Raw genomic sequence first — 15,446 nt, 5'->3', positions numbered from 1 at the left:
GTCATTATGAGAGATATTGTCGTAATCCATGGCCATATTTTAATGGTTATGTGACTCTCATTAAATGACTGTTTTCCAAAAACCGATACAATTTACAAAGATCAATTTTGTACTTTCATTTTTATTGCTTGTGATAGTTCACAACATCGTATCCCTAGATTAGATTACTTTTAAATTAATACACACTACAATTATTAGGCTGCATTAATGCAATCTGTACATTAGGTTGTTGGATGCATGTTAGTATAAAACTGACAGTACCGGCACATTAAAGGTACCTTTTCACAGGATCTTGCTTCCTCATTTTCACTGGTGTCACTTTTCTGTGTAAAATACTGTAAGTTAATTGTGTTTTGCATTTGCTGTCATAGCAGATGATCAGCAGGGTGCCTGCCAGTGCTGGCACAACAATGCAATAAGCACTATCATAAGTACTATCAGGTTTCAGCAAACATGAAATTTGGACCCCTTTGAATATGTTACTCAGTTTAGAGGTGTGTCCATCTCAGGTGTTCAGTGCTGTAATTGTTGTTTGAATGGGCGAAGACTGAGCGCGCACATGTGTGAATGAGGTGAGCCTACCCCCTATGTATGCAGGTATTGGTCTTACCAGCATTGCTTTTCATGTTTAGAGGGATCATTGATGCTCTTACAGTTTATGTTTACACACTAACACAGGGACTTGAAACACAATAACCAAACCCCTATACCATTTCTGCAAAAATACAAGCACATTATATCTTTCCACTACGATCACAATTCTAAATCACACTTTTTGCACTTTACAGACAATTCTCAACTTTTGGCACAATTCTCATAAATATAATTTTTTGTACTCACATGGAAAACACTACTATTCAAAATGCTAAACAGAAATAACCAATTGACCGCACTACCTCTGATCACTTTTTTAGACACCCTCCACAATATCATGACCAGCACAGATGGATGGGTCAGAGCAGCCCATGTATGTTATCATCTGGGACAATGTTAGTTTCCACCGGGCTGCTCTGGTCCATAATTAGTTCCTTGCCCACCCCAGATTTCCCAACATTTGTCTCCCACCATTTCTGAATCCAATTGAAGAACTTTTCTCTGCATGATGATGGAAAGTTTACGACGGGAATCCACACACATTGAGGCCCCTTCTACAGCCAATGGAGGAGGCTTGTTGTGATAATCCCACAGAAGCATTCAAGGGTTGCATGTGTCATGCCAGGAGATACCCACTGCTTGGCCAGGGAAAGCATTGCCTGTGATGTGGACGTGGTTCTATGGCCAGACATAAATGAAAGACAGGATGCAGCCAAAAAAAAAAGATCTGTTTCATAGTAATAATTTAGTCAACTGTACACAGTAGTTGTATTTCTTTCTTTCTTTTTTGACACAAAACTTTGATTTTAAGAAGAGGTAATATGGTTTGGACAGAAATGTTTAATTTAGCAAGAGATTTGTGGAGTTTTTCCAGCATGGTTTTTGTTTTGAGTTTTGAGAACATGGGTATGGTTTCAGAAAATGTGTGTAAACAATTGAAAAAGAAAACAAATATATCTTCAATAGGCTCATAACTGCTAAAATTTTAGACATATGCCCACTAATACTAACCATTTGGAAGATAATGAGGAATTGAAAGACAATTGACGATAACGATGCTCTGTGTTAATAAAAGTTTAAGGTTTAGTTTAAGGAAAGAAATTATGATATAACGTGTTTAACAACCTACTTAGGAGGCTATTGATTCACATAGCTCTTTCATTTAATCAGTTACATAGTTATAGTTTTTTCTGACATAATGTGGCTCAAGAGGGTAGATAATCCTTCTAAACACGAAAAGCACCCAAGAAAATAACAGCTTGTAAAAATGAATGCGTTTCCAACTGTGGATAAAACGTAAACCAACATTTGACAACCACTGATCTACCTCGATCAACGTCAGAGGGAGGAAGAAGCTGTGAGTTCTTTTTTTTTTTTTAATGCTGCGATGTTAAGTAAATATATCCCAATTGAACGAGGGCGCGCGCACGCACAAGTTGTAGCGTGTTGTACGCCATCACCTCCTGTGCTCGGTCCCGAGCGCCAGACGCTTAGCTCATCATCACTCACGCCCTCTATCGCGCATAGGCACTAGCGTAGCAACCAAGACCTCGCAGCCTCTTCGTAAGCATCACTGCGCACATCCCCTTCGGTATTCAAGCTTTAAACGCAGCTGCAACATCCTGCTGCTTCTCGCGTCGTTACAGCGATACAACGCATATGGTCCAAGTTCCGGAAAGAAAAAAAAGAGTTCGTTTAGGCTAAAGGATTAATAACAGGCGGAGGGAAAGGATGCTCATGTAGCTTTACAGGAGGGCTGGGGCGATCAAGGTAGGTGTGTTTCAACGTCTAGTAGGCTACAGATAGGCTTTCAATATGCGTTGCTCCCTAATGTGTTTTGTCGCGCTGATTTATTATCGAATGGAAAAACGGGCCTCTGTTTGTGTATGCGAAAAAAACAAAAAATTGTGTATAATTATTCAATGAAAAACTGACATAGTGCATTTTTATTTTAACAAGTGAGACATGTTAGATGCTTTTCACTGGTGTTGCATCTGAGTCACAAATGTATTTAGTCTGCCAACAATTTGTCCTGCCAGGCACCTGTGTTTCTGTCGAACTGGTAAGATAGCCTCCTAAGTGTATGGTTGCACCCACACCTATAATAAAAATAATCTTCCACTGAGAGAGAACACTATCTGGAAAACTGTCCTCTGCTATCCAAACAAATGTCACGGAAGCAGCCTTGGTGTGTTTGTTTTTCATACACACGATGGTTATTATGTGAGCTTGTGTGGCTAATTAGCCTTTTCCTTATGTAACCCCTTTCCTGAAAGATCCTGTTTTTGAAGTGACGGTGCGTTACCTCTTTGAGCTCTGCAGGCCTAACTAACCTCCGAGCCACGTCAACGAGGCACTTTCAGGCACTGCTGGCCCTGGAGGTCTTCGTGAATTTTGGACTCATGCCCAGGTGAAAATCATGTGTCACAGAGCACATCCAAAGCACTGTTTCCAAGCATCCATATGTCCACTCCGCTCAATGACCACTCACTAACGCCAGAGTATGTCTGAAAGACTTGGCAGCATGCATGCTGACATATGTCACCTGATCGTTGAATCTCTTGCTGATTTGCAAGGCCTTGTGTTGTGGTCTTAATCTTCAAATACCTTCATTACTCTCAACCGGTCCTATTTGTTCACTTGTGTGCCAGATATTTTTCAAGAATAGAAGTTGAGTTTGTTTTCTCCTTCTTTTAGGATACACAAAGTCTTCTCAGAAGAAATCTGCCCTTCCACATTAGAAAAATGCTAAATGTATTATTACCCCTGGTAGTATAGACATGGGTTTTTATAGTCAATGAAAAGTGTCTTAATGTTGTAAACAGCAATCGATGCTTACCAGACTGTTTGAATAGAGAAATCAAGTGCCGTGACAAATAGTGCATTTATGGCGTTATGGTAATCAATGAATGCGCAGTGCCATAAGCCAGACATGGTGTGCATTGATGTATAGAGTACTTCATGAGAGAAAACATTGAGAGGAACATTATTTTTTTATTTTAGGTGTGATACATATATTTCAATATTCACTACTTCGGAGCTACAGCTCTGTATTTTATTGTTATTTTATCATCTAATATAGATACGAATCAATCAAATTAATTTAGCAACTGAAAGTTTTGTTTTGTTCACATATTGTGGATCTGTTAACATTCCATGCATTCATGAATTCATTTGCTTCAATGCCTGTGCTGGATGTGTGTGGTTATAGCACCCTTTTCTGTTCAGGCTTAGGTGGCCAGGACAGAGGGAATAAATCAAGCCAAGTCCCTAACTCATGCCCTGACATCATGAGTGCTGCACCTGTTCTGTTCTTTTGTGTATTGCTGCTATACACGAAAGGTAAGGCGATTTTATGCTCGAAACTGTAACTGGTAACTGGTAGAACCTGCAAAGTATTTGTTTTCATTTAACATTAATGTGTTCTTGAATATCCCAACAAACATTGCTCCGTTAAAGTCCGAGCAATGCAGTGGTTTTTTAACAGATATTGATGAGCAGTACAAAAACCCAGAAGGGTACCAATAGAAGAGTGTTCCTGAATAATTAATTGACATTTTGTCCCTGCTTCTGGTAGACAATTGCAGCCATCTGTTTTGGGCATGGCTTACAGTGGGCTCCAGAATTATTGGCACCCTTAATAAAAAGGGAGAAAAACAGCTGCATATAATTAACAACATGAATAATGATTTATATTTTAAGTTTAAACATGAAAACTATATACTTTTATTTAAATACATTTACTCTTATTGGCACCCCTAACAATTATTTTTATATAGATAAAATCAATATTGAAAAGGATATCAATGTTCCTGAAAAGTTTGGCATGGAGGAGTGGTCAAAAATCCCTCACAATGTGTTCTCTAACCATATCACAAATTATAGGAAAAGACTCATGGCTGTCATCTTTGCCAGGGGTGGTTGTACATTATCAACCAGGGGTGCCAATCATTGTGGAAGAAATACATGTGTTTATTTGAAAAATGTGTGGTTGATTTCATTGAATCATGAATAAAGCACACTGCTTTACACATAGCAGAAAATAAAACTCATGCCAATAACTATTACTTTTTATTTTACAGTATTTTTTGTGCCCTTCCCTATTTTGTGTTAATAATACCTGTAAATAAAAATCAAGTAGTCCTCCCAAGAGGGGTGGTGGCAGGAAAAAAGGTTTTTGAATAATGCTGGTTTCTGTAGTGATGCTAGGTTACCTGCGGTGCAGATTAAGCTATGCAGGCTCGAGTGGAGCGACACCGTTTTCACCCATCCCTTGCATTCCACCCTGCTCCACAGGTGCAGTGGCAGAGCAGTGCTGGCAGGGGGCGACGTTCTCGAACACCATCATCTCACCCAACCTGAAGAGCAGCAGTATCCTCCGCGTGCCGGAAGTGTCGTCCCTGGTGCACTGCGCCGAGGCCTGCTGTGATCTCCCGGGCTGCGACCTGGCCTGGTACTTTGAGCACCGCTGCTACGTCCTCAGCTGCCAGCGCAAGGAGAACTGCCAGCCCAAACAGCGGCCCGGCACCGACTCCTACGTGGCCTTCCTGCAGCGCGGGCCCCCTCAGACCCTGGTCCTGCAGAGTCTGGTGCGAGGGCAACCCTACCCAGGCCGCTGGCGTCCCCTCCTGAGGCCCAAGGGCACCGAAGCCCTCGAGGACCTGGGTCTGCTCGACGGAGTCCAGGGCTTTGATGACTCTGCCCAGGCGGAAATCGAGTACCCCGAGGGCTACCGGAGCTCAGAGGATGGGGACAGGGTCAGGGGCAGCAGCTTGGTGGGCTCCAAGGCGGAGCTGAAGGAGAGCTCTGGTTACCTCGATTGGCCTTCTGTTCCAGGACGGGAGGGTCTTAACCTTTCAGAGGCCGGGGGAAGCCAAGGGGAGAAAGATTCTCCTCAGGACTCTCTGCAGAACCCAACCAAGAGCAGCCCTTTTCTGCAGGGCTCCACCCCCAGTATCTTAGATGCTGTTCCAGCTCCACTCACTGACTCCGGCCCCACCCTCAGGTCCCCAGTCCCTGTACCAGAAGGCTTCAGTGTGAGTGTGTGCCAAATCCGTTCATCTAGTGCCAGCTATGCCCACACAGCGTGGGGAGGGACGCTGTGGGCATTTCATGTACATGCAGACTTAAAATACAATGCTTTTTTGTTTAGCAATACTATTTCAACTGGGTAATTATCGTTTTGCATTTCGAGTGGACAGTGTGCAGTCAGCTAACCTGAAAACAAATAATTAGGGTAAAAAAAAATACTAATTGGAGGGAGGGGAAAAGATGTGTCATACGAGGTTAGTGTCTGGCATTTCAAGCATGGTTGTGTAAGAACATGCTGAGAAGACTGAGGCTTACTCACTGGACATCCTGTTTATTCCTGCTGTCTGGAAGTGCTGACTCAGTCTGTCTCATATACAGCCCAACTTTATGTTGCCTTTGCGGTAATAAAATAATCAATACATACTGTCAAATCTCCTGCTATAATAAATGGATAAATTTTCTGTAGCCTAAAGTTGGCATATTGTAGTAGGAAAGGACAAAGGCAGCCACACCCAAGTTCTTAGATATGAAATAATATTAATAATCACAGTATCTTGCCCTCACATGTGTGCTGACCACCACTCTTCCCCATAGTTGTTCAGAAACTGGAATCTTTCAGAGTATGACAATGTGAGCATTTGGATGAAATGCCTACATCAAGACAAATGCTTATCGTATATATGTTCTTCTATGTGTTTTGTATATTATCCTTTCTAGGACAGTGATATTTCACAGAATGTGTCATATAGAAATCTGGAGAGCACACCCCTACTCCAGAACAGCAGTGCAAACTCCACCTCCCAGAGTCAAATGGGAACTTTGCCGCCCACAGATTACCTCCCACCTGTGTCCAGTACTCCAGCTGCAACTGCCTCCTTACAGCCAGGTACTGCTGTGTTTAAAAGTCTTTTTCACAGAGGAACCAAAAACAGTTTTCAGTCTGTGACTTTCTCACTCTGCTCTCACAGGCAGGATCCTGCTAGTGTCTGTGGGAGAGCCTGTGGCGGTGTCTCTGCCGAAGAACTCAGTGCAGCTGAACGCATCTGTAATATCTGAGCCACAAACCAGTATGTCGCTCTTTCACTGTCCCTTGTCACACTGCCTCAGCAAACTGCCTCAGCAAAAAACCTGAATACAAAGAGGATTGTGTTGCTTAGATAAGAAGTACATTGTTGTTGTTGTTGTTGTGTGTGTGCATGTTTATTTTAGTTAAAAGCGGGAACAAGGTTTTGACTGCCCATTGATGTTGTGGGGACTGGTTTTCATATGGCCACAAAATCCATGTCCCCACAATTGATAATTGATAAAGAATTCTAAAAATGCTCAAAAGTACTGTCAAAATCTCAAAAAATGAATCCGACTCAATTTGTTATGAAATTTGACACAATCTGCGCATGAATTTGCTTAGCAGGACAAGTGTGTAAAAGTGGCATAACTGCACATGCATTTGTTTATCTGTGGCATACATTGTGACAATGTCACAATGGATGGTTGTAGATCAGCCCTCTACGCTAACAGTACAGTTTGTTCTGATACAAGTTCTGTCCCCACTAGTCTGTAAAATGTAAAGATGTGTGTGTGTGTGTGTGTGTACGTGTGTCTGGTCAGGATGGATTTGGCTCCCAAGTCAGTAAGGTCTGAATCCCACCACCCTGTATACACAAAAATAAAATGAATGCTTGTACTAGATTACTTCTATGATTTTGATTACATTGTAGCACTGTTCATGATGCTAATTAAGCTTGAATAAGCACCTGTTGTTTTCATGTTTTTTTTTCTTTCTCAGAGACCACATATGCTTACGAGTGGAGTTTGATTAGCTACCCAACTGACCACCAGGGAGAGATGGAGGGCAAGCACAGCAAGTCTGTCAGGCTGTCTGGAGTAAAGTCCTTTCTAATTTACCAGTAGAGATTAATCCCTAGCTCTTATCTATATGGCACAGGATATCACAGTTTGAAATTGATAATATCACTTGTTTCAATTTCCTGCCAGCCAATTTCCATTTTATTGCATAACTCTTGTTTTAAATGCTGCCTATGCTGTGTTGATATTTATTTAGACCACCTCAGTTAACCTTTGACCTGCAATTTGATTTACTGTTGCCGCTAGCTGTCCACAGGCCTGTATGCTGTGAAAGTCTGTGTGACCGGGGACAGTGCCTATGGAGAGGGATTTGTGAATGTTACCATTAATGCTGGTATGTAAAGTGCGACATTATTTAGCATCCTGTTCCATTCCAGGGTCAGTTGTGCTGCTGCATCTGATAAAGTGGATTCTGGGGTTTTCTCTCTTCAGCAACTCATGTGAACCAGCCACCCAGAGCCATCGCCTCTCCTGAAAGCCAGGAGGTCACCCTCCCTGCTGAGTCTGTCTTCATTGATGGCAGCCGTAAGTAAATTGATAACATGTACAAAATAATCATTTCCAAACTCTTACTCTTACTGTACATACTAGGTTATGTAAAATAAATGCACAGAATAATATGCAGTCAGTTCTGAAATGTTGTCCGGGTGCACAGACAGGACTACAATAAACAGACTTGGATTTACTTGTCACTGTGAAATATTTATGAGCTGTTATCTAAAAATATCCACAGTGCCTATGTAGGAAATGGTCCACTAGATCCTCGTGTATTTGCTGCATGGGAATTCCTCAGCTGTGTGTTTGTGTCTTGGTTGGGTTTGACACAGAGAGCACTGATGATGACAGGGTAGCCAGCTACCATTGGGAGGATGTGGCCAGCCCACCACGGAAACTCACAGGCTCAGCGGACACCGCCACCCTCCGCCTGTCAGACCTGGAGGCTGGGAACTACACCTTCAGGTAATGTGCATCTCCCTGGCCATACCTCCACTGGCCACATACAGAGCAGAATTAAATATTTGGACAGCGGTGTACAATTTCTGTTTTTGTGGCTCAGTACCCCGGCAAACTGGATTTGAAATCAATCTGCAGTTGATGACCAAATAATTATTGCCATAATGAAGAAAAACATACACTGTTTGAGAGGCTGTCGTGGATGTGTTTGTGAGCGGGTGTGTTCATGACAACTCTCCACACAATACTTCACAAACAGATCTATAGAGGCTGCACTGCAACATGCAAAGCACTAGTTATCTGCAAAATAACAGTTACAGTTTGCGAAGTAGAACCTAAAAGAGTCTTATGGTCTTATGGATAGACGAGACCAAGCTTGACTTGTAATATCGTGATAGCAAGAGCATGGTGTGGAGGCTAAAAGGAACTGCCCAAGAACCAAAGCACCCCCTCATCTGTAGAACATGGTGGTAGGATTGATATAGTTTAGATATTTATAACTGCCACAGCTGCTGGCTCAATTGCCTTCATTGATACTGCTGATTGCAGCAGCAAAATTAATTCTGAAGTGTACTAAAGGGTCTTATCTGCTCAAGTTCAAACTTATTGGATAGCACTTAATCTATTGTTTGGCCTATGTCTCTGACTGTTTTTGTCATTTCTCAGCCTTATAATGGTTATCTTGACTTAATTGGTCCTCATGATGACAATCACCAATAACAGACTCCAAAGGCAATCAAAAGCCTTGAATGAAAACTAAATACTGAAAGCTTTCTTCTACCTGCACGAAGGAAGAGTTTGAATACACCTGACTAATCAGAAACAGCTGAGAAGCCAACTGCAATTACTTTTGGTCCCCTACAATGGAGGGACTATGCATAAAAAGTATGTAATTCCGACATGGACCACCTGATATGGATGTAAATACTCTCAAATGGTGAGTAAGGTGACAATCTGCACTTTAACCTCACATTCATTGTTTAATTTCAAATCCAATGTGCTGAGGTACAGAGCCAAAAGAACAGATATACTTAGAGAACTTAGTGCATAAACCTGGCTACACGTTCAGGTAGTTACTCATTACATCTGTCTCTTCAGCACTTTCAATGATTATACCTGATACCTAACTTCAAGTCTTATCCAAAGGAGTTAATCTTTTCCTGTTATTGTTGGATATTGTACCCTTCCTAGTCAGAGTTCACTCCAGGTTTTTGGCCAAATAATACAAATTCTGGCCATGTCAGTTCTTAAACTGTGCACAATGGGCAGGGGTTTTAATAAATAATATAAATAACATTTGGGCTGCGATAGCCTGACAGCACCTTATTTATGCCCTTTCCTTTGTGGGATGTTTTATAGCATTTATAGATATAGTTTACAGCTGCTATAGTGGACAGCTGCTGAATTGTGTTTGGGGAAAGTTCAATGACAAATGGTACTGCATGAATAATCATTGTGAAAGGAGCCACATGCGCATTGCTTGTTATTTGCAATGTCGACAGACTGACGGTGGTCGATTCAGACGGGCTGACTGACTCTACCCTAGCCTCAGTGAGGGCCATCAGACCAGTGGACCTGCCCCCAGTAGCCAACGCTGGCCCCAACCAAACCCTCACCCTACCCCTCAACCACGTCATCCTGAGTGGCAGCGAGAGCAGTGATGACCACGGAATCACTGACTACTCCTGGACCTTCTGGTCCAGCAGCCAGGGCATAGACCCTACCATGCAGGTGAGGTCAACTGCAAACATACTTCACAAACCAAAGGGCCAATACCCAGGGCTTTGAGTGGATTTGTATTTTGGTGCTGTCCTTGTACCTCTGCCTCTACTGTACATCTGTTCATCTCAGTTCAGTTTCAGTTGAAATGCCTTGTTGGCCTGATGTGTAAAACAAAGCAAATTGACAAAGTTTGTGTATTTCACATACCAACTCCATTGTCATGACAGTTAAATCAGTTAAATGTTTCATTTATTTATTTATTTATTTATTTATTTATCTAGGTCAGATGGATTTTCACCTTTTTGCAAGGGTGTAACGTAGGCGGCTTTTGAAATATTTTACCACTGGATAATGATAAATTAAACATATGTGCAATCATGTTGGCAAGACATAGTTAACAAAACAAATTACAATACATACTGCAATTAAACACATTCAACACTGGTGGCTATTTACCTGGGCAGGGCGCCGTACACACATGTGCACGTGCACACATGCAGGCACACAGACACACACCAGTACTCACCTCCAACCTCTATAATTACAAAGGAAAGCAAAAGCATTGACAATAATAAAAATAAGAAGCTAGTAATAGTAGAAACAGTCCCAATTTTCCGTAATTCCGTAATGCATGAATGTAAAAAAAAAAATGATATCAACATCTCTCTTTGAAACATTCAGTTTCAGTCTTGGGAGCATGGATTAAAAGAGTCTTTAGAGGGCAGATTTGGAGGATATGGTAATATAAATTTCAACTCAGCTTCTCTTTATAGGGAAGCAACAAAAAGATACTTGAAACAGAAAGCCTGCAACTCAAACTTACTCAGTTTAGAGGAGAGCAGTGTTAAAATGCAGTTGCAGGTTTTACACACAGTTGCATTTTATCTAAAATAAAATAAAATGAATAGTTTGACCTGCTGATTAGGATAATGCCCCTGCTTGGTTCCTTGTCAGAAAGACATTGTAATAAAACTTAAAGTGTTCACATGTTGTGGAAAATAAAAGTTTTATTTCGTACTGGCTATATCCTAAACTAAGCTACATGTAGCCACGACAACACCCCACTAGCTAGCGATCTAATTATAATTTGGGAACGGATACGTTAATTTACTGTTAAATCTTGGCAGCACACAGTAGCCGCTGTTTTAAACCAGTGTATTCAAGATAGAACTATGGTAGCTATTTAATGAATAGCCAGCACAATTAAGATTTGTTGTTTAGTTACACAGTCAAGTTGATGTAGCTATAAACATTATGCTCTATAAGCTAGCGATGAAGGCAGGCAAAGTCCAGCCATTTCAGATGGCTAAACTAAAGAAATAAATATTTAAACATGAAATAAATAAATGACTTACTGTACTTGCTACATTTGTGATGGAAACAACAAACAACTTCAGATGGCTGCTTGCATTAGAATTGTAAACCAACAACTGGCAGTCTCTTCTCTAGCAAAGGCTCTCTGGGCTTCTGGGCACAGCATATCTATGGCCCAGGGGCGCACACAATTTCACCTTGCTGGGTTTCTGGCAGCAGCCAATCAGCGTGGCAAAAAAACGCCACCCAAAAGAGAAAACACCTCTCCAATTGAAGCCCCATGTGGCTGAAAATATACACATTTTTCTTTCCGGTAAATCGCTGATTAAGCAGACAGAAAAGCCAATATTAGATATTATTTCTTGACATAAATGTTATGGATATATTATATTATATCTGGTTTTCCCATTGACAGATCGGGGGAAGGACGTCGCCCGTTGTGCCCCTGATACAATATATAGTGTCTTTCTCTGTCTTTCTGTCCCAGTCTCTCTGGTATGGAGAAAATGTAAAAAATGGTCCAGTGCTATGTATTGGTGGAGTGAAAACCTATGCTTTGGGTCTCCCTCCAGGGTGAGAGGACTCCTGTCCTCCAGCTATTTGATCTACAGGAAGGCCAGTACACCTTCCAGCTGACTGTCACTGACTCGGCAGGCCAGAAAGCTTCCTCTAACGTTACGGTCCTTGTGCAGCCTGGTGAGTTTGACCCGAGAAGCAGATTGAGTTGTTGTTTGCCTATCCCTTATTTGTTTGTAATTTCTCAGCTAAATCTACAGTATGTGCTTTTTGGAAATGATTAACACCAGCCAACTGCTTTTGCGTGGCTCAATCACCAGCCCAGTCAATGTTCTCAGGGTATTCCTAAAACCTTATGGAATGTTGCCTGTTGAACATCACAAATGGAAAAATGTCGATTTTTTGTGGCCTTATGAGCATCAGTAATTCCTTGTGTATGTGTAATTCTACTTGTGGTGTTGTGACATGAGAAAGTGAAGGGAACCAGTTCAATTTAAAATGATTACTTATGTGTATTTAATTTGGCTTACCACTAATGTGAAAATGCAATGTTTTTGAACCCAGGTAAACATGCTTCCAAGTCTCCGTGAGGCAGATTTATAAATCTGTGATACGTTCACCCACGCACTTTTCCTGGATTTAATTTTCTGTTGTTTCTGTGTTTGGCTGTGTAAAAACAGTCCCTCAGCTGTAATTTTGTTCTTTTATTGTGTGTCCCAGAGAAGAACAAGGGCCCTACTGCAGTGGTGGGGCCAGACAGACTGCTGACCCTTCCAGTGAACAGCACCAGGCTGGATGGCAGCAGCAGCACTGACGACCAGGGCATTGTCACCTTTCACTGGGAATCCATCAGGTATTTGCCTGCGACAAGTCACTCACCCTACACTGCTCTCTTAAACAGGGGAGGAGGGGGGAAGGGAGGGAGTCAGGAAAAAGGGAAGAAGGAAGTGACAAAAAGAGAGGAAAGAAAGTGAGAGATGAACAGAAGTAAGGATGGAAGGGGTGAAGGAAAGGATGGAGAGAACAGAAGATGGAATGGCCTCAGTGGGCTGTGCTATGGCAAAACAAATTAAGATTGCTGCGAGTTGGAGGGTGGAAATTGAATTGTTTATATTGTGAGTAAGACATTGGTTTATGAAGTGTAACATTTATCCTCACACAGTGATTATTTAGTGTTCCTGGGCTTCAGGAGTGATGCTGGCGGAGGTGATTTATGTGATTGACTCGCTAGTCTCTGTGTGCTGTTATTGGGCTTTTCCTCTGGTAATCCCTGCCATTGTCTTGAAGTAGTCCTCCTGGGATGAAGATAGAGGATGCTGACAAGCCAGTGGCCATGGCAACGGGTTTGGGGGCAGGCAGCTACATCTTTAGGCTGACAGTGATAGACCAGCAGGGGGCAGCAGACAGCACGTCCCTCACTGTCACTGTCACCGAAGGTGAGACTGAAGTCTGGCCTTAATCCAGTCACATTAGAATCGGTCCTTGAAAATGAGTTTGAGTTTGAGCTTCCTTTCTGCGCAAAGTAGTTGAAAAAAGACAAATTATTATTTTTTGAGCATGTTCTTGTGTGGTCATATGGGTCAGTCTTTCCTTCTGGTTGCTAAGAACCACACTTAAGTCTGGATCCCGCAATCTTATCCAGAAAGGGCCAATGTGGGTGTAGGCTTTTCTTCCAACTAAGCAGTCACGCACCTGCTTCTACTAATCAACCACTAAGTCTTTGCTCAGGACCTTAATTAGTAGAATCCCAAATTGCTGCTGCTTGGTGTAAACAAAAGTCTGCACCCTCACTAGGGGCAACATGGCTCAGGCAGTAAGAGCAGTCGTCTGGCAGTCGGAGGGTTGCCGGTTCGATCCCCCACCCGGGCTGTGTCGAAGTGTCCCTGAGCAAGACACCTAACCCCCAAATACTCCTGACGAGCTGGTCGGGGCCTTGCATGGCAGCCGATCGCCGTCAGTGTGTGAGTGTGTGTATGAATGGGTGAATGGAGAAGCATCAATTGTACAGCGCTTTGGATAAAGGCGCTATATAAATGCCAACCATTTACTATTTACCATTCACCACCCCTTTCTGGATAAGATTGAGGACCCCTGGTTTAACGGTCATCCCATTAACTCAGCCCATTTGCCCTAAGTGAGCTCTGCCGATCTTCCCACAGCTCAGGATCATTCCCCTGAGGCTCATGCCAGTGGCAGCCACACCCTGATCCTGCCCAACAACTCCCTGGTGCTGAGAGGTTCGGTTTCGGGTGCTGACCCAGCCAATGTTTCCTACCTGTGGGTGCGAGATGGGCAGAGCCCTGCCGCTGGGGTGAGTTGAGGCTCCAGCCGTGCTCCTCTCAGTATCAAGAGGGGGGTTTAGAGGGGAGGGGGGGAGAGGAGTGGGGAGAGAGCAGAGAGGGAAGAGGGGAGAGAGGGTAGAGGAGAGAAGGGAGAGGAGAGAGGGGAGAGGGGGCCGGCTGATGGGCACTCTGCCCCTGTGTGCAGGATGTCCTCTATGGGTCGGAAAGGGAGGCCTTTCTTCACCTGGCCAATCTGGTGGAGGGGACGTACCTGTTCCATCTGAGTGTGACTGATTCCCAGAGCCGCACCAGCAAGGCAACCGCCACCGTGGAATTGCGTCCTGGTAGGGTCTTTCTCACCTCTCCTCACCTCCTCTCACGTGTTCTCTACCTCTGCTCACCTCTCTCACAGGTCCACACACATCTTTCCACTTCTGATCTCTTGTCTCACCCTCATCTGTTATTGATCTCACCTCATCTGTCTCAACTCCTCATTCACCTTTTGTCTCACCTCCTTGCACCCGTCTCACCTCCCTGCTGTACGTCCAGCTAATGAAAATTTAGCCCGTCAAGCTATGAACTGGTTTGGCTGGGTATGAGCTGGTCAGCCAGCATGGTTAAGCTGGTCATAAAGCTGGTCTAGTTGGGTATGAGCTGGTCAACCAGCTAGTGCTGGTAGCTTGATCAACCAGATGTTTAAAAACATAGCTCGAGCTGGTCAAACCATGTCAAGCTGCGAGCTGGTCTGAACTGATCAACCAGCTGTTTCAAAACCTTGCTTGAGTTGTTTTTTTCAGCAGGGTTCATATCACAATTCTCACCTCCTGGCACCTGCCCACCTCCTCTGCCCACCTCCTCTTCATGAAGTTCAAGCGATAAGTGGTTATTATTCTCATTAACGTGAGAAACCCTTGCCCCAGACCCCCACAGGAGGGACGAGGTGGAGCTGGAGCTGCAGGTGGCCGTGTCCCAGGTGTCCCAGCAGCAGAGGGACACGGTGGTCAGGCAACTGGCCGCACTTCTCCACGTGCTGGACTCTGACATCAGCGTGCAGGGGCTGCAAGCACAGTCTGACGTCAGGTAGCGTTCCCACTCACACTGCCACCCCTGCTAGGCTGCTGAATCCACTCAAGGATCCTTGTCTATTTTAGCCTCTGTTAACAACAA

General features: G+C 43.3%; 1 protein-coding gene across 4 annotated transcripts in view; it reads left to right on the top strand.

The window, feature by feature from the left end:
• Positions 1-2,142: 2,142 nt before the first annotated feature.
• kiaa0319 (KIAA0319 ortholog) overlaps positions 2,143-15,446 on the top strand; it is a 19,927-nt gene continuing 6,623 nt past the window's right edge. Inside the window, exons 1-17 of one of the 4 annotated variants that reach the window (XM_061237188.1) lie at positions 2,143-2,364; positions 2,917-3,004; positions 3,823-3,936; positions 4,891-5,630; positions 6,343-6,511; positions 6,594-6,692; positions 7,412-7,509; positions 7,738-7,825; positions 7,924-8,016; positions 8,319-8,451; positions 9,948-10,176; positions 12,054-12,177; positions 12,718-12,850; positions 13,285-13,433; positions 14,157-14,308; positions 14,485-14,623; positions 15,200-15,359. In XM_061237188.1, coding sequence (XP_061093172.1) covers positions 3,885-3,936; positions 4,891-5,630; positions 6,343-6,511; positions 6,594-6,692; positions 7,412-7,509; positions 7,738-7,825; positions 7,924-8,016; positions 8,319-8,451; positions 9,948-10,176; positions 12,054-12,177; positions 12,718-12,850; positions 13,285-13,433; positions 14,157-14,308; positions 14,485-14,623; positions 15,200-15,359 — 2,558 coding nt within the window. In that variant the 5' untranslated portion in view covers positions 2,143-2,364; positions 2,917-3,004; positions 3,823-3,884. Of the gene's footprint in view, positions 2,365-2,870; positions 3,005-3,822; positions 3,937-4,890; positions 5,631-6,342; positions 6,512-6,593; positions 6,693-7,411; positions 7,510-7,737; positions 7,826-7,923; positions 8,017-8,318; positions 8,452-9,947; positions 10,177-12,053; positions 12,178-12,717; positions 12,851-13,284; positions 13,434-14,156; positions 14,309-14,484; positions 14,624-15,199; positions 15,360-15,446 lie in introns of those variants that run through there. The other 3 variants (XM_061237189.1, XM_061237187.1, XM_061237190.1) reach the window with 3 other exon arrangements.

Source organism: Conger conger, chromosome 1, assembly GCF_963514075.1.
Source record: "Conger conger chromosome 1, fConCon1.1, whole genome shotgun sequence".
Classification (NCBI taxonomy): domain Eukaryota; kingdom Metazoa; phylum Chordata; class Actinopteri; order Anguilliformes; family Congridae; genus Conger; species Conger conger.
Note: the sequence above shows the minus strand (reverse complement) of the source record. Positions and strands in the feature narration are given on the sequence as shown.